The sequence below is a fragment of the Atractosteus spatula genome (assembly GCF_055471065.1).
Source record: "Atractosteus spatula isolate fAtrSpa1 chromosome 10 unlocalized genomic scaffold, fAtrSpa1.hap1 SUPER_10_unloc_1, whole genome shotgun sequence".
Classification (NCBI taxonomy): domain Eukaryota; kingdom Metazoa; phylum Chordata; class Actinopteri; order Semionotiformes; family Lepisosteidae; genus Atractosteus; species Atractosteus spatula.
Genome location: NW_028296612.1, coordinates 5,444,337 through 5,465,432, shown reverse-complemented (window position 1 = coordinate 5,465,432; position 21,096 = coordinate 5,444,337). Strand labels below are relative to the sequence as shown.

General features: G+C 57.5%; 2 protein-coding genes across 3 annotated transcripts; one reads left to right on the top strand and one right to left on the bottom strand.

The window, feature by feature from the left end:
• Positions 1–269: 269 nt before the first annotated feature.
• Positions 270–6,064, bottom strand: rps18 (ribosomal protein S18). The gene is made up of 8 exons (XM_088908066.1): positions 6,047–6,064; positions 4,868–5,038; positions 4,255–4,452; positions 3,898–3,996; positions 2,170–2,256; positions 1,600–1,701; positions 1,013–1,104; positions 270–390 (listed from the first exon to the last, which is right to left on the bottom strand). The coding sequence occupies exons 1-8, from the start codon at positions 6,062–6,064 to the stop codon at positions 315–317; spliced, it is 843 nt and encodes a 280-aa protein (XP_088764192.1). The 3' UTR covers positions 270–314.
• Positions 6,065–6,368: 304 nt separating this feature from the next.
• vps52 (VPS52 subunit of GARP complex) lies at positions 6,369–20,037 on the top strand. 2 transcript variants are annotated; one of them, XM_088908380.1, is made up of 20 exons: positions 6,392–6,570; positions 7,171–7,258; positions 7,930–7,982; positions 8,558–8,633; positions 9,484–9,551; positions 11,231–11,406; positions 12,665–12,815; positions 12,901–13,001; positions 13,507–13,639; positions 13,996–14,053; positions 14,487–14,620; positions 15,148–15,303; positions 15,393–15,511; positions 15,964–16,087; positions 16,867–16,962; positions 17,072–17,179; positions 17,876–17,941; positions 18,038–18,149; positions 18,251–18,369; positions 19,479–20,037. In XM_088908380.1, the coding sequence occupies exons 1-20, from the start codon at positions 6,418–6,420 to the stop codon at positions 19,623–19,625; spliced, it is 2,238 nt and encodes a 745-aa protein (XP_088764506.1). In that variant the 5' UTR covers positions 6,392–6,417; the 3' UTR covers positions 19,626–20,037. The 2 variants fall into 2 exon arrangements, with proteins under 2 accessions (XP_088764507.1, XP_088764506.1); XM_088908381.1 differs by lacking the exons at positions 13,996–14,053; positions 14,487–14,620 and having other exon boundaries at positions 6,369–6,570.
• The last annotated feature ends 1,059 nt before the right edge of the window (positions 20,038–21,096 follow it).

The window sequence follows — 21,096 nt, the reverse complement described above, 5'->3', positions numbered from 1 at the left end:
ATGGTTGTTGTAGTTTGGTGTGGCGATGCCGAAAGCAACTCTCCCCTCTTTTGGAGGGACACTGAAGTGATAGCTGAACGGCACAGCACGGGACAAAACACCAGGCCCAAGCAGGAGCTTCCCCCAACCCCTCAGGGTCACGACACGGCCAGAGCGAGCTCCCCCCCCCAACACCTGATCGAGGTCCACACTCCCCCTGTGCCAGATGACTGATCAGCCCGAACCCGTCCCCCACAGACCGCACACCAGGCAGAAGGCAGACACAGACGTGAGTGTGCTGGGCACTTTTATTGAGGAGTACAGAGGGACAGAGTTTACTTCTTCTTGGACACACCGACAGTGCGACCCCTTCTTCCAGTGGTCTTCGTGTGCTGACCTCTCACACGCAGGCTGAAACACACACAGAGAGAGAGGGGTTCATACAGACACACTGACTGGACACTCCAGTACATGAACACTGCACTGAGAGAGAGAGGGGTTCATACACACACACTGACTGGACACTCCAGTACATGAACACTGCACTGAGAGAGAGAGGGGTTCATACACACACACTGACTGGACACTCCAGTACATGAACACTGCACTGAGAGAGAGGGGTTCATACACACACACTGACTGGACACTCCAGTACATGAACACTGCACTGAGAGAGAGAGGGGTTCATACACACACACTGACTGGACACTCCAGTACATGAACACTGCACTGAGAGAGAGAGGGGTTCACACAGACACACTGACTGGACACTCCAGTACATGAACACTGCACTGAGAGAGAGAGGGGTTCATACACACACACTGACTGGACACTCCAGTACATGAACACTGCACTGAGAGAGAGGGGTTCATACACACACACTGACTGGACACTCCAGTACATGAACACTGCACTGAGAGAGAGAGAGGGGTTAATACAGACACACTGACTGGACACTCCAGTACATGAACACTGCACTGAGAGAGAGAGGGGTTAGTAAAGAGGGGAGATGGGATGTCCAAGTGTCTCTCACCCCCAGAAGTGTCTCAGTCCCCGATGAGCCCTGATCTTCTTCAGTCTCTCCAGGTCTTCTCTCAGCTTGTTGTCCAGGCCGTTAGCAAGAACCTGTGAGACAGCACAACGCCAGGTCACCCCACAACATGCCAAACTGTACCCCACCGTTCTCTATAGTAGAGTGCAGTCTAGAGACCCGTACCCCAGTGTTCTGGCTAGCCTGCAGCCCCACAAGGGGACACTGTAGAGACCCGTACCCCAGTGTTCTGGCTAGCCTGCAGCCCCACAAGGGGGCACTGGAGAGACCCCTACCCCAGTGGTCTGTATAGCCTGCAGCCCCACAAGGGGGCACTGGAGAGACCCCTACCCCAGTGGTCTGTATAGCCTGCAGCCCCACAAGGGGACACTGTAGAGACCCATACACCAGTGGTCTGTATAGCCTGCAGCCCCACAAGGGGGCACTGTAGAGACCCATACCCCAGTGGTCTGTATAGCCTGCAGCCCCACAAGGGGACACTGGAGAGACCCGTGCCCCAGGGAGGAGGGAGCAGTAACCGATCACAGGCCGCAGGGTGCTGCACCCCCCTCAGGACACTGCAGTCTTACCTGGCTGTATTTTCCATCCTTGATGTCCTTCTGCCTGTTGAGGAACCAGTCCGGGATCTTGTACTGCCTGGGGTTCTGCATGATGGTGATGACTCTCTCCACCTGCCCCCGCCCCAGACACCCCCACACACAGCAGTGAGCCCCCACATGTCCAACTACACCCCAACACACACAGCAGTGAGCCCCCACATGTCCAACTACACCCCAACACACACAGCAGTGAGCTCCCACATGTCCACCTGCTCCCCCCAGACACCCCCACACACAGCAGTGAGCCCCCACATGTCCATCTACACCCCAACACACACACAGCAGTGAGCCCCCACATCTCCACCTGCCCCCACCCAGCAGTGAGCCCCCCCTCTCTCCCCACACACAGCAGTGAGCCCCCACATCTCCACCTGCACCCCAACACACACACACAGCAGTGAGCCCCCACATCTCCACCTGCTCCCCCAGACATCCCCAACTACATCCCAACACACCCACAGCAGTGAGCCCCCGCGTGTCCAACTACACCCCCAGACAACCCCACCCACAGCAGTGAGCCCCCCCTCTCCCCACACTCACCTCGTCTTCGGTCAGCTCTCCAGCTCTCTTGTTGAGGTCGATATCAGCCTTCCTCAGAACGACATGGGCATAGCGCCGGCCCACCCCCTGAACACACAACAACAGGGTCAGTCCAGAGCCCACCCCCCTGAACACACAACACACACAACAACAACAGGGTCAGTCCAGAGCCCACCCCCTGAACACACAACACCAACAACAACAGAGTCAGTCCAGCGCCCAGAGCCCAGCCCTGACCCTGAGCACACACTGGGTCAGTCCAGAGCCCAGAGTCCAGCCCTGACCCTGGACACACACACACACCCTCAACACCCAGAGACACAGCGGGTCAGTCCAGAGCCCAGAGTCCAGCCCTGACCCTGAACACACAGCAGGTCAGTCCAGAGCCCAGTCCTGACCCTGAGCACACAGCGGGTCAGTCCAGAGCCCAGAGTCCAGCCCTGCCCCTGGACACACACACACACACCCTCAACACCCAGAGACACAGCAGGTCAGCCCAGAGCCCATTCCTGACCCTGAACACACACACCCTCAACACCCAGAGACACAGCAGGTCAGTCCAGAGCCCAGTCCTGACCCTGAGCACACAGCGGGTCAGTCCAGAGCCCAGAGTCCAGCCCTGACCCTGGACACACAGTGGGTCAGTCCAGAGCCCAGAGTCCAGCCCTGACCCTGAGCACACAGCGGGTCAGTCCAGAGCCCAGAGTCCAGCCCTGACCCTGGACACACACACACACACACCCTCAACACCCAGAGACACAGCGGGTCAGTCCAGAGCCCAGAGTCCAGCACTGACCCTGAACACACAGCAGGTCAGTCCAGATCCCAGTCCTGACCCTGAGCACACAGCGGGTCAGTCCAGAGCCCAGAGTCCAGCCCTGCCCCTGGACACACACACACACCCTCAACACCCAGAGACACAGCAGGTCAGCCCAGAGCCCATTCCTGACCCTGAACACACACACACCCTCAACACCCAGAGACACAGCAGGTCAGCCCAGAGCCCAGCCCTGACCCTGAACACACGGCAGGTCAGTCCAGAGCCCAGAGTCCAGCCCTGCCCCTGAACACACACCCTCAACACTCAGAGACACAGCAGGTCAGCCCAGAGTTCAGTCCTGACCCTGAGCACACAGCAGCTCAGTCCAGAGCCCAGAGCCCATCCCTGACCCTGAGCACACAGCAGCTCAGTCCAGAGCCCAGCCCTGACCCTGAACACACAGCGGGTCAGTCCAGAGCCCAGAGTCCAGCCCTGACCCTGAGCACACAGCGGGTCAGTCCAGAGCCCAGAGTCCAGCCCTGCCCCTGAACACACACCCTCAACACCCAGAGACACAGCAGGTCAGCCCAGAGTTCAGTCCTGACCCTGAGCACACAGCAGCTCAGTCCAGAGCCCAGCCCTGACCCTGAGCACACAGCGGGTCAGTCCAGAGCCCAGAGACCAGCCCTGACCCTGAACACACAGCAGGCTCAGTCCAGAGCCCAGAGACCAGCCCTGACCCTGAACACACAGCAGGCTCAGTTCAGAACCCAGTCCTGACCCTGAGCACACAGTCAACACAGAGACCCAGCAGGTCTGCCCAGAGCTCAGCTCCTGAACACACACATTCAACACCCAGTGCCACAGCAGGTCAGTCGAGAGCCCAGAGACCAGCCCTGACCCTGAACACACAGCGGCTCAGCCCAAAGCCCGGTCCAGTCCGGTCCACTCACAGCCCCGTGTCTCACCTTGATGGCGGTAATGGCGAAGGCGATCTTCCTGCGCCCATCGATGTTGGTGTTGAGAACACGCAGGATGTGCTGGAACTTCTCGGGGATAACGAGTGACTGCAGGTCAGAGAGAGAGAGACAGAGAGACGGGGGGTTAGCGGGCTCAGCTCGGAGTGAATATGGCCGGATCACACAGCACAGCAGCGAGCGCCAGTTTTAAACAGACCCGCACCCGGATCCGACCCAAACCGAGCCGCAGGGCCGGGCAGGGATCCGGGAGAGGCTGCCCCGCGGCGGCCGGGGCCCCGGCGCCCCCGTGTGCAAGCGATGGCGGCGGATGTCTTGCCGGCTCCCCGGCAGCTCGTCTCCCCTCACCATCTTGTCCGCGGGTCCCGTCGCAAAGAGGAAGAGGCCCCGCTCTCGCGAGACTATATCGCGGGATCTCCGGGGAGGGGCTTCCGGTTCCGGCGCCCGACCGCCGCCGCCGCCCCCTCCCGAATGCCGTCCGGTGGGGAAACACGGACCGAGTGCTTCTTGTGGGCCGCTGTCGCTGCCTTTTAAGAGAACGGCGCTCTAAGTGGTGGTAGTGGGGGGGGGGGAACAAAAGAAACGGTTTTAAACGACTCCCCGTGATTCTTTAAAAAAAAAAGAAAAGAAAAGAAAAGGTCTTCCTTCGGTGCGGAAGAGAGCCGCCGGCCCGGTTCCTGTGCGGCCGGTGTGTCCCCAGGTTTTCCTTCCCCCTCGACTCTGAAACTCGATCACCTCGTCGGCACCTTCGCCGGACTGACTTTATTTTTTTAGATTTGGGTGCCCTCCGGGCCAGCGGGCACTGGGTTTACGACGCCATTGGCTGTACTGTTGCGCGGTGCACTGGGGACTGACATGGCTTTCGAAGGCTGCGTGTTTCACTGTGGGCACAGAGGGGTCCGTTCTGCCTGGTGTTGTGGACAGTTTCCTCACCGAGAGAGGGGTGTGGACTGCGGGGTACCTTCGTGTGCGGAGAGCCACAGTTATACCCCACTGACAGGGCTCCTCGCGTGTCCCTCGGGCGCCCGTGTTGACGGGGAGCTGGAGACCCCTCCGCCAGCCCGGCCAGCCCCTCCGGGACCGGGACCGGGCACAGCCTGTCGTGTTGGGTCCGTCCCAGTGTGTTTGTCCTCTGCACGAGTGCGAGGAAACGCTTCCGCGCCCCGTCCGCTCCAGCCCAAAGACATGAAATAAATCGCCACAAACATCCACACGGAGCAGCCGCAGCGACGACAACGAGAAGTTTAATAACACATCCGTGTGAGCCAGCGGGAGGGGCAGAGTTCAGTAATCTGACAGCTTGGGGGGAAGAAGCTGTCTCTGAAGCTGGAAGTCTGCGCCTTTAATAATAATAATAATAATAAACTTTATTTTATATAGCGCCTTTAAGGTGGATGCTGCACATTGGTGGTAGTGGAGGGGAGTCCCCATTACCTGTAAAGCGCTTTGAGTGGGGTGTCCAGAAAAAGCGCCATATAAGTATAAGCAATTATTAATTATTATTTAAAGGTGGCTTCTCAAAGCGCTTTACAGAATGACAACAACAATAAATCCCCCAAAATAGCTGTTATAACGCTGACCGGAGGGAAGGAGGGGGATAAAGCGAGGAACCGGGATGACTGGTGTCCTGAACGATACTCCCAGCCGTCCTGAGACAGCGGGTAGTACAAATGCCCACAGTACAGGGGAGCTGAACTTTTTTAGATTAAGTTTTTATTTAAACAGCAGAAATACAGGGGGGGGGAAAGAGACAAAACATTAAAACAGATACAAAAATAGACACTTGACAGCCGGAGGAATTCACAATTATAACAGCTAAAAATTAAACTTTTTACATAATTCCACGTGTTCCGATAGAGATTTTGCCTTTTGATTTTTTAAATGTCTAATCGAGTTTAAATAAAAAAGGAATTCTACCTTAAAAGCATTAATAGATTGAGGATTCGCCAAAATAAACAACAGATTACGAAAACGTATCCTTTATCCAAATCAGGTCTAATAAAATATAAAAGAATATCAAAATCTCTCAATTTAACATTTAACTTTAAATATTTAACAACAACATTTTGAAAATCTATCCAAAACAATTATGTATAGATGCAATTAACAAACACACGTAACACAGATTCCTCATTATTACAAAATACACATCAGTCATCTCGATCGTGTTTGAATCCAGAAAGTGTCAATTTAACAGGATAACAATCTATGAACAATCTTAAATGTTATTTCTTTAACTTCATCTGAAAGACAGTATCGATCAGCAATCGTCCAAACTAATTTCCAATTTATTTTATATTTAAATATACATTTAATTGGAATATATTCCAATTTATTTTATATTCGAGCTCGCCGCATATGCACACAGCTAAAACTACATATAGATTTTATAAATCTGAACATTATCGTATGATGAAATGGTCCATCCCGTCCATGCGACATGTTCTTCACATCAGCTACGATCTGTACGGCAAAAAATAATAATTAAATAGTAATTAAATAATAAAACCCATGAAAAACCTCAGCGCAGAGCACGCCGGGAGGCGGGCGGGCGCGGGGGCTGCCGGGAGGCGGAGGACCCGGATGCGGGCAGTGATGGCGGCGGTGCTGCAGACTGCGGACTCCGGCCCGGCTGTCAGCGCCATGGCGTACCTGCAGGACGAGGTACGTGCGGCGCCTCTGCCACCCTCCCTTCGCCCCGGGAGAGACACGGGGAGCGCCGGCGGGCGGCTCCTTGCTCACTCGTACGTGTGTGTGTGTGTATATATATATACACGTCCCTCTCCTCCATAGCCAGCTCCCAGCCTGACCGCCACACCCCTCTTCCTGCTCACACAGGGGTCTCTCAGGGAGACAGGAGTGTGTGTGTGTGTATACACGTCCCTCTCCTCCATAGCCAGCTCCCAGCCTGACCGCCACACCCCTCTTCCTGCTCACACAGGGGTCTCTCAGGGAGACAGGTGTGTGTGTGTGTGTTCGTTCGTGTGTGTGTTCCCCGTGTTACGGCTCTCCCTCTGTCCGTGTCTCCTCTCCCCCGTGTTATGGCTCTCCCTCGGTCCGTGTCTCCTCTTCCCCGTGTTATGGCTCTCCCCCGGTCCGTGTCTCCTCTTCCCCGTGTTATGGCTCTCCCTCGGTCTTTGTCTCCTCTCCCCCGTGTTACGGCACTCCCCCGGTCCGTGTCTCCTCTCCCCCGTGTTACGGCACTCCCCCGGTCTGTGTCTCCTCTCCCCCGTGTTACGGCTGTCCCTCGGTCTCTCTCCACAGATGAAGTCTGACCCAGATGACATTCCTGCTCTCAATCTGGGTGACCTGGACCTGACCTCTGATGAGTTCATCCTCGATGAAGTGGACAGTGAGTGTAGAGTTGTGTGGGTTTGTAGTGTGTGTGGTGTACACTTTAACACAGGGAGTGTAGAGTTGTGTGAGAGTGTGGGTTTGTAGTGTGTGTGGTGTACACTTTAACACAGCGAGTGTAGAGTTGTATGGGTTTGTAGTGTGTGTGGTGTACACTTTAACACAGCGAGTGTAGAGTTGTGTGAGAGTGTGGGTTTGTAGTGTGTGTGGTGTACATTTTAACACAGGGAGTGTGGGTTTGTAGTGTGTGTGGTGTACACTTTAACACAGCGAGTGTAGAGTTGTGTGGGAGTGTGGGTTTGTAGTGTGTGTGGTGTACACTTTAACACAGCGAGTGTAGAGTTGTGTGAGAGTGTGGGTTTGTAGTGTGTGTGGTGTACACTTTAACACAGGGAGTGTAGAGTTGTGTGGGAGTGTGGGTTTGTAGTGTGTGTGGTGTACACTTTAACACAGCGAGTGTAGAGTTGTGGGAGTGTGGGTTTGTAGTGTGTGTGGTGTACACTTTAACACAGCGAGTGTAGAGTTGTGTGAGTGTGGGTTTGTAGTGTGTGTGGTGTACACTTTAACACAGCGAGTGTAGAGTTGTGTGGGTTTGTAGTGTGTGGCTGTAGAGTTGTGAGAGTGTGGGTTTGTGTAGTGTGTCTAACAGTGTTGTTTCTGTGCTCACAGTCCACATCCAGGCTAATCTGGAGGATGATCTGGTGAAGGAGGCTCTGAAAACGGTAAGACTGACCCCGACTGACCCCAGACTCACTGACCCCCTGACCCCAACTGACCCCAGACTCACTGACCGACAAACTCACTGACCCCCTGACCCTGACTGACCCCCTGACCCAAGAATCACTGACCGACAGACTGACCCCCTGACCCTGACTGACCCCAGACTCACTGACCGACAGACTCACCCCCTGACCCTGACTGACCCGAGACTGAGTGACCCCAGACCCGAGACTGACTGACCCCCTGACTCTGACTGACCCCAGACTCACTGACTCCCTGACCCTGACTGACCCCAGACTCACAGACACACTGACCCCAGACTGACCCTCTCTCCCAGGGTGTGGACCTGAGGCAGTACTCACAGACACACTGACCCCAGACTGACCCTCTCTCCCAGGGTGTGGACCTGAGGCAGTACTCACAGACACACTGACCCCAGACTGACCCTCTCTCCCAGGGTGTGGACCTGAGGCAGTACTCACAGACACACTGACCCCAGACTGACCCTCTCTCCCAGGGTGTGGACCTGAGGCAGTACTCACAGACACACTGACCCCAGACTGACCCTCTCTCCCAGGGTGTGGACCTGAGGCAGTACTCCAAGCAGGTGGAGGCGGAGCTGCAGCAGATCGAGCAGGCCTCCATCAGGGACTGTATCCTCTCTGGGCCCTCCCCTCCTCGCGGGGGGCGGGGCCTCAGTCATGGAGCCTCCACTGAGATCGCAGCTCAGCGCAGGGGGGGGCGGGGTCTCGGTCACAGCCGCACCACTGAGATCGCAGCTCAGCGCAGGGGGGGGCGGGGTCTCGGTCACAGCCGCACCACTGAGATCGCAGCTCAGCGCAGGGGGAGGCGGGGTCTCGGTCACAGCAGCACCACTGAGATCGCAGCTCAGCGCGGGGGGGGGCGGGGTCTCGGTCACAGCCGCACCACTGAGATCGCAGCTCAGCGCGGGGGGGGGCGGGGTCTCGGTCACAGCCGCACCACTGAGATCGCAGCTCAGCGCGGGGGGGGGCGGGGTCTCGGTCACAGCCGCACCACTGAGATCGCAGCTCAGCGCGGGGGGGGGCGGGGTCTCGGTCACAGCAGCACCACTGAGATCGCAGCTCAGCGCGGGGGGGAGCGGGGTCTTGGTCACAGCAGCACCACTGAGATCGCAGCTCAGCGCAGGGGGGGGCGGGGCGGGGTCTCGGTCACAGCGCCGCCTGCTGGCTCGGTAGCTCATCAATTTTACACACCTTATCCGGCCGATTCCTCCAGGATTCCCAGAGAGACCCGCTGGGCTGTTCGTTCCAGTCACCCGCTACTCTCTGCGTACAGAGGACTCTCCCTTCCTCTTCCCTGAAGGCCCCCCACTGGTGTCGGTGTGGAGCCTGGTGCTGGCAGGGTCAGTACCGCTGGTCCGGTCCGGTCCGGTTCAGAGCTCTGTGCGTCTCTTTCGGGCGTGACAGCGCAGGTGTCCAGGCCTGTCCTCGTGTGTCTGTCCTTAAACCCCCCGTCCTCCAGACATCAAGGAGAGTCAGAACATCGCCTCCCTGCACAACCAGATCACAGCCTGCGACTCCATCCTGGAGGTGAGAGGTCACAGCCAGTCAGTGTGTCTGTATGAACCCCTCTCTCTCTCAGTGCAGTGTTCATGTACTGGAGTGTCCAGTCAGTGTGTGTGTATGAACCCCTCTCTCTCTCAGTGCAGTGTTCATGTACTGGAGTGTCCAGTCAGTGTGTGTGTATGAACCCCTCTCTCTCTCAGTGCAGTGTTCATGTACTGGAGTGTCCAGTCAGTGTGTGTGTATGAACCCCTCTCTCTCTCAGTGCAGTGTTCATGTACTGGAGTGTCCAGTCAGTGTGTCTGTATTAACCCCTCTCTCTCTCAGTGCAGTGTTCATGTACTGGAGTGTCCAGTCAGTGTGTCTGTATGAACCCCTCTCTCTCTCTCAGTGCAGTGTTCATGTACTGGAGTGTCCAGTCAGTGTGTGTGTATGAACCCCTCTCTCTCTCAGTGCAGTGTTCATGTACTGGAGTGTCCAGTCAGTGTGTCTGTATGAACCCCTCTCTCTCTCAGTGCAGTGTTCATGTACTGGAGTGTCCAGTCAGTGTGTGTGTATGAACCCCTCTCTCTCTCAGTGCAGTGTTCATGTACTGGAGTGTCCAGTCAGTGTGTCTGTATGAACCCCTCTCTCTCTCAGTGCAGTGTTCATGTACTGGAGTGTCCAGTCAGTGTGTGTGTATGAACCCCTCTCTCTCTCAGTGCAGTGTTCATGTACTGGAGTGTCCAGTCAGTGTGTCTGTATGAACCCCTCTCTCTCTCAGTGCAGTGTTCATGTACTGGAGTGTCCAGTCAGTGTGTCTGTATGAACCCCTCTCTCTCTCAGTGCAGTGTTCATGTACTGGAGTGTCCAGTCAGTGTGTGTGTATGAACCCCTCTCTCTCTCAGTGCAGTGTTCATGTACTGGAGTGTCCAGTCAGTGTGTCTGTGTGAACCCCTCTCTCTCTCAGTGCAGTGTTCATGTACTGGAGTGTCCAGTCAGTGTGTGTGTATGAACCCCTCTCTCTCTCAGTGCAGTGTTCATGTACTGGAGTGTCCAGTCAGTGTGTGTGTATGAACCCCTCTCTCTCTCAGTGCAGTGTTCATGTACTGGAGTGTCCAGTCAGTGTGTGTGTATGAACCCCTCTCTCTCTCAGTGCAGTGTTCATGTACTGGAGTGTCCAGTCAGTGTGTCTGTATGAACCCCTCTCTCTCTCAGTGCAGTGTTCATGTACTGGAGTGTCCAGTCAGTGTGTGTGTATGAACCCCTCTCTCTCTCAGTGCAGTGTTCATGTACTGGAGTGTCCAGTCAGTGTGTCTGTATGAACCCCTCTCTCTCTCAGTGCAGTGTTCATGTACTGGAGTGTCCAGTCAGTGTGTGTGTATGAACCCCTCTCTCTCTCAGTGCAGTGTTCATGTACTGGAGTGTCCAGTCAGTGTGTGTGTATGAACCCCTCTCTCTCTCAGTGCAGTGTTCATGTACTGGAGTGTCCAGTCAGTGTGTGTGTATGAACCCCTCTCTCTCTCAGTGCAGTGTTCATGTACTGGAGTGTCCAGTCAGTGTGTCTGTATGAACCCCCCTCTCTCTCAGTGCAGTGTTCATGTACTGGAGTGTCCAGTCAGTGTGTGTGTATTAACCCCTCTCTCTCTCAGTGCAGTGTTCATGTACTGGAGTGTCCAGTCAGTGTTAGTGTCCAGCCGGTCAGTGTGCTGTGATGTCTTCCCCAGCGGATGGAGCAGATGCTCAGTAACTTCCAGAGTGACCTGTCCTGCATCAGCAGTGAGATCCAGTCCCTGCAGGAGCAGTCCGTGGCCATGAACGTCAAGCTGAAGAACCGGCAGTCCGTCCGCAGCGAGCTGAGCCAGCTGGTGGACGAGCTGGTGGTGCCCAGCAGCATGATCACGTGAGGCTGACCGCGGCGCGTCCTGACCGCGGGGAGACTGACCGGCATGCGCGTCCTGACCGCGCGGCGCGTCCTGACCGCGGGGAGACTGACCGGCATGCGCGTCCTGACTGCCCGGCGCGTCCTGACCGCAGGGAGACTGACCGGCATGCGCGTCCTGACCGCAGGGAGACTGACCGCTGGGAGTGTGGTCTGAGTCGCGTCCTGACCGCAGGGAGACTGACCGCTGGGAGTGTGGTCTGAGTCGCGTCCTGACCGCGGGGAGACTGACCGCTGGGAGTTTGGTCTGAGTCGCGTCCTGACCGCGGGGAGCCTGACCGCAGGGAGTGTGGTCTGAGTCGCGTCCTGACCGCGGGGAGACTGACCGCTGGGAGTTTGGTCTGAGTCGCGTCCTGACCGCGGGGAGACTGACCGCTGGGAGTTTGGTCTGAGTCGCGTCCTGACCGCGGGGAGACTGACCGCTGGGAGTGTGGTCTGAGTCGCGTCCTGACCGCGGGGAGACTGACCGCTGGGAGTGTGGTCTGAGTCGTGTCCTGACCGCGGGGAGCCTGACCGCAGGGAGTGTGGTCTGAGTCGTGTCCTGACCGCGGGGAGACTGACCGCAGGGAGTTTGGTCTGAGTCGTGTCCTGACCGCGGGGAGCCTGACCGCAGGGAGTGTGGTCTGAGTCGTGTCTTGACCGCGGGGAGACTGACCGCAGGGAGTGTGGTCTGAGTCGTGTCCTGACCGCGGGGAGACTGACCGCTGGGAGTGTGGTCTGAGTCGCGTCCTGACCGCGGGGAGACTGACCGCAGGGAGACTGACCGCCGTGCGCGTCCTGACCGTGGGCAGTTTGGTCTGAGTCGTGTCCTGACCGTGGCGAGACTGACCGCTGGGAGTTTGGTGTGGGTCGTGTCCTGACCGCAGGGAGACTGACCGCTGGGAGTTTGGTCTGAGTCGCGTCCTGACCGCGGGGAGACTGACCCGCATGTGTGTCCTGACCGCGCACCGCATCCTGACCGCAGGGAGCCTGACCGCGGCAGGACTGGCCGTCGTGCGTGTCCTGACCGCCGTGCGCGTCCTGGCCGCGGGGAGACTGGCCGCCGTGCGCGTCCTGGCCGCGGGGAGACTGGCCGCCGTGCGCGTCCTGGCCGCGGGGAGACTGGCCGCCGTGCGCGTCCTGGCCGCGGGCAGTTTGGTCCGAGTCGTGTCCTGACCACGTCGGTCGGTCGGTCGGTCCGGCGGTGAGTAACCCCCGGCCCCCCGCCGTCCCCCCCCAGGACCGTCCTGGACAGCGCGGTGACGGGGCAGGACTTCGTGGAGCAGCTGCACGAGCTCAACAACAAGATCAACTATGCCAAGGAGCAGAGCTTCCGGGAGACGCTGGCCTGCGCCGACATCCAGGACACGCTGGACAAGCTGCGGGTCAAGGTGGGGGGCGGGCGAGGGGGGTCTCCGGGCGAGAGGGGGGGTCTCCGGGTCTCCGTCTCTGAGCGTCTGTCCCTCTGCCCCCCAGGCTGTCTCCAAGATCCGCGAGTTCGTCCTGCAGAAGGTCTACTCATTCCGCAAGCCCATGACCAACTACCAGATCCCCCAGAACACCCTGCTCAAGTACAGGTACGGCCCCGCCCCTCCGCCCCGGGGGTCCCCCCTGTCTGGTTCGCTCGCGGGGGTTCGTCATCTGTCTCAGTCCCCACTCTGTTTGTGTCCCACTCTCTCTCCCGTCTCTCTGACTCTGACAGTTTTTCAGTCCAGTCCAAGGTGCTTCATTAGCATGGCCGATGGGTACGATCAGTGTTGCCACAGCAGATAAAATAATGAAATTAACACGAAACAAAACACAAAATAAAAGTAAAATAAAATCTACAGACATTTACATCAAAGACATGTCATAAAATATTGTCATATACTGTGGACAAAAGGAGCATTACTGGGAGACAGGCTCACTGGTCCTCAGGCTGGGACAGGAGCTCACATACTGGGCTGCCAGTTCAGCAGAGTTCCCTCCCCCCTCTCCCAGTAGGATGGGGACCCGCTGGGATTCTGGCAGGTGTGGGAACTCTGGGACGAGATGTCTGAGTTCAGGGAAGACTGTCGTCATCTTTCTCTCTCCTGTCTGCAGGTTCTTCTACCAGTTCCTGCTGGCGAACGAGCGACAGGTGGCGAAGGAGGTCAGGGACGAGTATGTGGACACCATGAGCAAGATGTACTACAGCTACTTCAAGTCCTACACCGGCAGGCTGATGAAAGTGCAGGTCTGAGTCCAGAGGGACACGGGCGTCTGTCTGTCCAATGTCTGTCTGTCCGACTGCCGCACCTGTCCACTGACTGACTGTCTGACTGACTGCCGCGCCTGTCCTCTGACTGACTGCCGCGCCTTTCCACTGACTGACTGACTGTCTGTCCGTCCGCTTGGCTATCCGACTGCCGCTCCTGTCCTCTGTCTGTCTGTCTGTCTGTCTGTCTGTCTGTCTGTCTGTCTGTCTGTCTGTCTGTCTGTCTGTCTGTCTGTCTGTCTGTCTGTCTGTCGCGCCTGTCCACTGACTGTCCAGGCTCCAGCTGGCCGCAGTGTCCCCCCTGACCCCTGCCCCTCTCTGTCTCTCTGCCCCAGTACGAGGAGGTTGCTGATAAAGACGACCTCATGGGTGTGGAGGACACAGCCAAGAAAGATATCCTTCAGAGAGCAGGGCAGCAGGGCGCCGTGGGATTGTGTAGGAGGGGCTGGGTGTCACTGTGGGGTTCATGTGTGTAGTGAGGTCGTGTAAGAGGGGTTTGGTGTTATTGTGTTGTTAGTGTGTGTGCAGTGAGATTGTGCGAGAGTGGCATGGTGGTGTTGTGTGGTTCGTGTGTGTAGTGAGGTTGTCTAAGAGAGGTTTGGTGTGTTATTGTGTGGTTAGTGTGTGTGCAGTGAGATTGTGCGAGAGTGGTGTGGTTCGTGTGTGTAGTGAGGTTGTCCAAGAGAGGTTTGGTGTTATTGTGTGGTTAGTGTGTGTGCAGTGAGATTGTGCGAGAGTGGTGTGGTGGTGTTGTGTGTGCACCACAGTTGTTGTGCGGTTGTGTAACAGTAGTGTGGCCCCAGTGTTTCTCCTTGACCCAGTGAACGGTTCTTCTCCAAGCCCTCTCTGAAGAGCAGGAACACCATCTTCACGCTGGGCCAGAGGGGGGCGATACTGAGTCCCACCGAGTTGGAGGGGCCCATCCTGGTACCCCACACTGCCCAGAGGAGTGACAACAGGGTAAATACAGCCACCCCCCTCTCAGTGCAGTGTTCATGTACTGGAGTGTCCAGTCAGTGTGTGTGTATGAACCCCTCTCTCTCTCAGTGCAGTGTTCATGTACTGGAGTGTCCAGTCAGTGTGTCTGTATGAACCCCTCTCTCTCTCAGTGCAGTGTTCATGTACTGGAGTGTCCAGTCAGTGTGTCTGTATGAACCCCTCTCTCTCTCAGTGCAGTGTTCATGTACTGGAGTGTCCAGTCAGTGTGTGTGTATGAACCCCTCTCTCTCTCAGTGCAGTGTTCATGTACTGGAGTGTCCAGTCAGGGTGTGTGTATGAACCCCTCTCTCTCTCAGTGCAGTGTTCATGTACTGGAGTGTCCAGTCAGTGTGTCTGTATGAACCCCTCTCTCTCTCAGTGCAGTGTTCATGTACTGGAGTGTCCAGTCAGTGTGTGTGTATGAACCCCTCTCTCTCTCAGTGCAGTGTTCATGTACTGGAGTGTCCAGTCAGGGTGTGTATTGACCCCTCTCTCTCTCTGTGTCTCAGTACCCCTACGAGACTCTGTTCCGCAGTCAGCACTACGCTCTGCTGGACAACAGCTGCCGGGAGTTCCTCTTCCTGTGTGACTTCTTCATGGTGACAGGAAGCTCCGCCCAGGACCTCTTCAACTGCATCATGGGAAAGACGCTCAGCATGTTCCTGGTAGGTGAGGAGGAGGAGGAGGAGGAGGGTGGAGTTCGGGGCGCAGGGCCCCGAGCTCAGCCGCTGTGCGCCCCTCTGTCTCCCCGCAGAAACACATGTCCTCCTACGTGTCGGACTGCTACGACAGCATCGCCGTCTTCCTCTGCATCCACATCATCCTGCGGTTCCGGGCCATCACGGCCAAGAGGAACGTCCCGGCGCTGGACAAGTCAGTCTCTCTCCGCCTGCTGCTGCTGAGTCTCTCTTCAGACTCCCCGTGTTGCTGGTGCTGTGTTGCCCAGTGTTGATGGTGCTGTGTTGCTCTGTGTTGCCCAGTGTTGATGGTGTGGTGTTGCTCTGTGTTGCCCAGTGTTGATGGTGCGGTGTTGCTCTGTGTTGACTTGTTGCTCAGTGTTTATGGTGCGGTGTTGCTCTGTGTTGCTCAGTGTTGATGGTGCGGTGTTGCTCTGTGTTGACTTGTTGCTCAGTGTTGATGATGCGGTATTGCTCTGTGTTGACTTGTTGCCCAGTGTTGATGGTGCGGTGTTGACTTGTTGCCCAGTGTTGATGATGCGGTGTTGCTCTGTGTTGACTTATTGCTCTGTGTTGATGGTGCGGTGTTGCTCTGTGTTGACTTGTTGCCCAGTGTTGATGGTGCGGTGTTGCTCTGTGTTGCTGTAGGTACTGGGAGGCTGTGCTGGAGCTCTTGTGGCCACGATTTGAGCTGATCCTGGAGATGAACATCCAGAGCATCAGGAACACTGACCCTCAGAGACTGGGAATACTGGACACCAGACCACACTACGTCAGTACTGACTGGTGACTCACACTGACCCTCAGAGACTGGGAATACTGGACACCAGACCACACTACGTCAGTACTGACCAGTGACTCACACTGACCCTCAGAGACTGGGAATACTGGACACCAGACCACACTCGGTCAGTACTGACCGGTGACACTCACTGACCCTCAGAGACTGGGAATACTGGACACCAGACCACACTCCGTCAGTACTGACCAGTGACTCACACTGACCCTCAGAGACTGGGAATACTGGACACCAGACCACACTCCGTCAGTACTGACCGGTGACTCACACTGACCCTCAGAGACTGGGAATACTGGACACCAGACCACACACGGTCAGTACTGACCGGTGACTCACACTGACCCTCAGAGACTGGGAATACTGGACACCAGACCACACTCGGTCAGTACTGACCGGTGACACTCACTGACCCTCAGACACCAGACCACACTCGGTCAGTACTGACCAGTGACACTCACTGACCCTCAGACACCAGACCACACTCGGTCAGTACTGACCAGTGACACACACTGACCCTCAGAGACTGGGAATACTGGACACCAGACCACACTCCGTCAGTACTGACCGGTGACACTCACTGACCCTCAGACACCAGACCACACTCCGTCAGTACTGACTGGTGACACTCACTGACCCTCAGACACCAGACCACACTCCGTCAGTACTGACCGGTGACACTCACTGACCCTCAGACACCAGACCACACTCCGTCAGTACTGACGCGCTGCCTGTGTCGGTGTCTCTGTCCTCAGATCACCCGGCGGTATGCAGAGTTCTCCTCCGCGATCGTCAGCATCAACCAGACCTTCCCCAACGAGAAGACCCACACCCTGCTGGGCCAGCTGCAGGTACGCACGAGGAGGAGGAGGAGGAGGAGGATGAGGAGGCAGCCCTCCGGCGCTGCAGGGGCGCGGGCCCCAGTCCGCACGGTAACGCGCTCTCGGTCCTCCTTGGCAGGTGGAAGTGGAGAACTTCGTCCTGAAGATGGCGGCCGAGTTTCCCTCCAGGAAGGACCAGCTCATCTTCCTCATCAACAACTACGACATGATGCTGAGCGTGCTCATGGTGAGACGGAGACACGTGGTCTGTACTCCTCTCTCTGTGTGAGGAGTGTCTCTGGGGTCTGTGTGAGGGTCTGGACTCCTCTCTCTGTGTGAGGAGTGTCTCTGGGGTCTGTGTGAGGGTCTGGACTCCTCTCTCTGTGTGAGGAGTGTCTCTGGGGTCTGTGTGAGGGTCTGGACTCCTCTCTCTGTGTGAGGAGTGTCTCTGGGGTCTGTGTGAGGGTCTGGACTCCTCTCTCTGTGTGAGGAGTGTCTCTGGGGTCTGTGTGAGGGTCTGGACTCCTCTCTCTGTGTGAGGAGTGCCTCTGGGGTCTGTGTGAGGGTCTGGACTCCTCTCTCTGTGTGAGGAGTGCCTCTGGGGTCTGTGTGAGGGTCTGTGCTCCTCTCTCTGTGTGAGGAGTGTCTCTGGGGTCTGTGTGAGGGTCTGTGCTCCTCTCTCTGTGTGAGGAGTGCCTCTGGGGTCTGTGTGAGGGTCTGGACTCCTCTCTCTGTGTGAGGAGTGTCTCTGGGGTCTGTGTGAGGGTCTGGACTCCTCTCTCTGTGTGAGGAGTGTCTCTGGGGTCTGTGTGAGGGTCTGTGCTCCTCTCTCTGTGTGAGGAGTGTCTCTGGGGTCTGTGTGAGGGTCTGTGCTCCTCTCTCTGTGTGAGGAGTGCCTCTGGGGTCTGTGTGAGGGTCTGTATGAACTTTCTCTCCCTGCCAGGAAAGGGCATCGGATGACAGCAAGGAAGTGGAGGGTTTCCAGCAGCTCCTACATGCCAGAACTCAGGTGGGTCAGCAGTGGACTCAGGGCTGTGCAGTGAGGATCCCGCTGGGCTTACCGTAGATCACAAGGTCTCATGGAGATCCCCTCTCTGGCTCTCAGGAGTTCATCGAGGAGATCCTCTCCCCGCCCTTCGGCGGCATGATCGCGTTCGTGAAGGAGAGCGAGGCTCTGATGGAGAAGGGTCAGCTGGACCGGCTGAAGAACGATGAAGGTGAGAGAGGAGGAGGTAATTCCCCCCCCACCCTCCCAGTGCAGTGTTAGTGTCCTGGAGTGTCCAGTCTCTCTCTCTCTCTCTCTCTCTCTCTCTCTCAGTCAGGGTCACTCAGCTGGTCAGAGGGTTCTCCAGCACCTGGAAGCAGTCCGTGGAGAGCCTCAGCCAGGACGTCATGAGGTCCTTCACCAACTTCAAGAACGGTACCGGGATCATTCAGGTACAGACTGAGCTTCCTGCCTCTCTCCAGGGTGTGTGTGTGTGTGTGTCACAGTGTCCTGTCTCTCTCACTCTCAGGTGTGTCCTGTCTCTTGCTGTCGCTGTCTCAGGTGTGTCTTGTTTCTCGCTGTACCTGTCTCTGTCTCTTGCGGTCTCGGGTGTGTCCTGTCTCTCGCTCGCGCTCTCTCTCTCGCGGTCTCAGGTGTGTCCTGTCTCTCGCTCGCGCTCTCTCTCTCTCGCGGTCTCAGGTGTGTCCTGTCTCTCGCTCGCGCTCTCTCTCGCTGTCTCAGGTGTGTCCTGTTTCTCGCTCGTGCTTTCTGTCGCTGTCTCAGGTGTGTCCTGTTTCTTGCTCTCTCTCTTGCTGTCTCAGATGTGTCCTGTTTCTCGCTGTCTCAGGTGTGTCCTCTCTCTCATTGTCACTGTCTCTGTCTCTTGCTGTCTCAGGTGTGTCCTGTCTCTGCTCGCGCTCTCTGTCTCTTGCTGTCTCAGGTGTGTCCTGTTTCCCGCACGCTCTCTCTCTTGCTGTCTCAGATGTGTCCTGTTTCTTGCCGTCTCAGGTGTGTCCTCTCTCTCATTGTCACTGTCTGTCTCTTGCTGTCTCAGGTGTGTCCTGTCTCTCGCTCACGCTCTCTGTCTCTTGCTGTCTCAGGTGTGTCCTGTCTCCGCTCGCGCTCTCTGTCTCTTGCTGTCTCAGGTGTGTCCTGTTTCTTGCTCTCTCTCTTGCAGTCTCAGATGTGTCCTGTTTCTCGCCGTCTCAGGTGTGTCCTGTCTCTCATTGTCACTGTCTCTGTCTCTTGCTGTCTCAGGTGTGTCCTGTCTCCTCTCGCGCTCTCTCTCTTGCAGTGTCAGATGTGTCCTGTTTCTTGCTGTCTCAGGTGTGTCCTGTCTCTCATTGTCACTGTCTCTGTCTCTTGCTGTCTCAGGTGTGTCCTGTCTCCTCTCGCGCTCTCTCTCTTGCAGTCTCAGATGTGTCCTGTTTCTTGCTGTCTCAGGTGTGTCCTGTCTCTCATTGTCACTGTCTCTCTCTCTTGCTGTCTCAGGTGTGTCCTGTCTCCTCTCGCGCTCTCTGTCTCTCGCTGTCTCAGGTGTGTCCTGTCTCTCTGTGTCCAGGGTGCGCTGACCCAGCTGATCCAGTACTACCACGGGTTCCACAAGGCCCTGTCCCAGCCGGCGTTCCGGACCCTGGCGGTGCGCTCCGAGCTCATCAACCTGCACCACCTCATGGTGGAGGTGAAGAAGCACAAGCCCAACTTCTGAGGGACAGGGCTCGGCGGGGGGGGGGGCGCCCCCGTCCGGATCGGTGTGACCTGGGACCCGTGTGTGTGTGTGAGCGTGCTGGTGCAGTGGTGCCCCCTGCTGGAGAGACTGTGCCTGTGTCTGCGGGGCTCTGTGCTGCCCTGGAGAGACAGACAGACAGAGAGAGTGAGACGGGTTCGAGAGACCCCTGGGCTGGGGGGGGGGGGTGACCGCTGTCCGGCAGGAGGGGGCGCCCTGCCCTGCCCCTCTGCCCGGTCCGGTCCGGTCCGTCCCGCGGTGCAGGAAGACGACGTGCAGCAGTGAAACGCACCAGCTGTGGACTCCCCGGGACTGTGACCCCGCTGTGACCCCGCTGTGACCCCGCTGTGTGTGTAGCTGCAGTCCGCTCTGAATAAAGACCCTGCCGACTCTCGCTCCTGGTCCCGCTGTGTGTCCAGGATTCTGTGTCCGCTGTCGGTGGGGGGGGGGGGGGTACCCCAAGATGGGCGGCAGGTGAGTGGAGGGGCAAGGCTGAGGGGGGGGGGGTGGCTACTGCCCCTGCACCCCACGTGCGTCCAGGGGGGGTGAGCCCGGACCGACGTCGTCCCGACACCAGGACCCAGCAGTGAGGAGCGACCCGGCCCGTCGGCACCAGCGCGCTCTCGGGTATTGGGGTACCCGCTGACTGAGAGCAGGAGGAAGTGGGGGCACTGGTCTGGTGAGAGGAGGGGGAAGTGGGGGCACTGGTCTGGTGAGAGGAGGAGGGGGAAGTGGGGGCACTGGTCTGGTGAGAGGAGGAGGGGGAAGTGGGGGCACTGGTCTGGTGAGAGGAGGGGGAGGGGGAAGTGGGGGCACTGGTCTGGTGAGAGGAGGGGGAGGGGGAAGTGGGGGCACTGGTCTGGTGAGAGGAGGGGGAAGTGGGGGCACTGGTCTGGTGAGAGGAGGAGGGAAGTGGGGGCACTGGTCTGGTGAGAGGAGGGGGAAGTGGGGGCACTGGTCTGGTGAGAGGAGGAGGGAAGTGGGGGCACTGGTCTGGTGAGAGGAGGGGGAGGGGGAAGTGGGGGCACTGGTCTGGTGAGAGGAGGAGGGGGAGTGGGGGCACTGGTCTGGTGAGAGGAGAGGAGGAAGTGGGGGCACTGGTCTGGTGAGAGGAGGAGGGGAGTGGGGGCACTGGTCTGGTGAGAGGAGGAGGAGGAGGAGGAGGAGGGGGCACTGGTCTGGTGAGAGTGGGGGTACAGGTCAGGTGAGAGCAGGAGGAGTGGGGGTCAGTCTGTAATAGAAGCAGCCCTGGTGTTGTTGTGATTTTGAACACACACACCAGTGACAGAAGCAGGACTAGTGAACACGACACCCCCATCAGGAGTGGAAGAGAGAGTTCAGGCTCTGCTCTGTGGCGGGGGGCGATGTGGTCGTTCCTCTCGGCTGGGGGTCTCTCTCGATGGCACGACGCCGCATCAGTCTGGGGAGCAGAGGGAGTGCTGTGCTCGGACTC

Excerpts from the sequence above, each read along its gene's own strand:
- rps18 (XM_088908066.1), bottom strand. Across the intron at positions 1,105-1,599 it reads AGGATGGAAAATACAGCCAG|GTTCTTGCTAACGGCCTGGA; the intron begins GTAAGACTGCAG and ends GCTGTCTCACAG. Across the intron at positions 391-1,012 it reads GGACTGAGACACTTCTGGGG|CCTGCGTGTGAGAGGTCAGC; the intron begins GTGAGAGACACT and ends TGTGTGTTTCAG.
- vps52 (XM_088908380.1), top strand. The coding sequence starts at position 6,418 with ATGAAAAACCTCAGCGCAGAGCACGCCGGGAGGCGGGCGGGCGCGGGG. Across the intron at positions 16,963-17,071 it reads CCCTGCTGGGCCAGCTGCAG|GTGGAAGTGGAGAACTTCGT; the intron begins GTACGCACGAGG and ends CCTCCTTGGCAG. Across the intron at positions 17,180-17,875 it reads TGATGCTGAGCGTGCTCATG|GAAAGGGCATCGGATGACAG; the intron begins GTGAGACGGAGA and ends TCTCCCTGCCAG.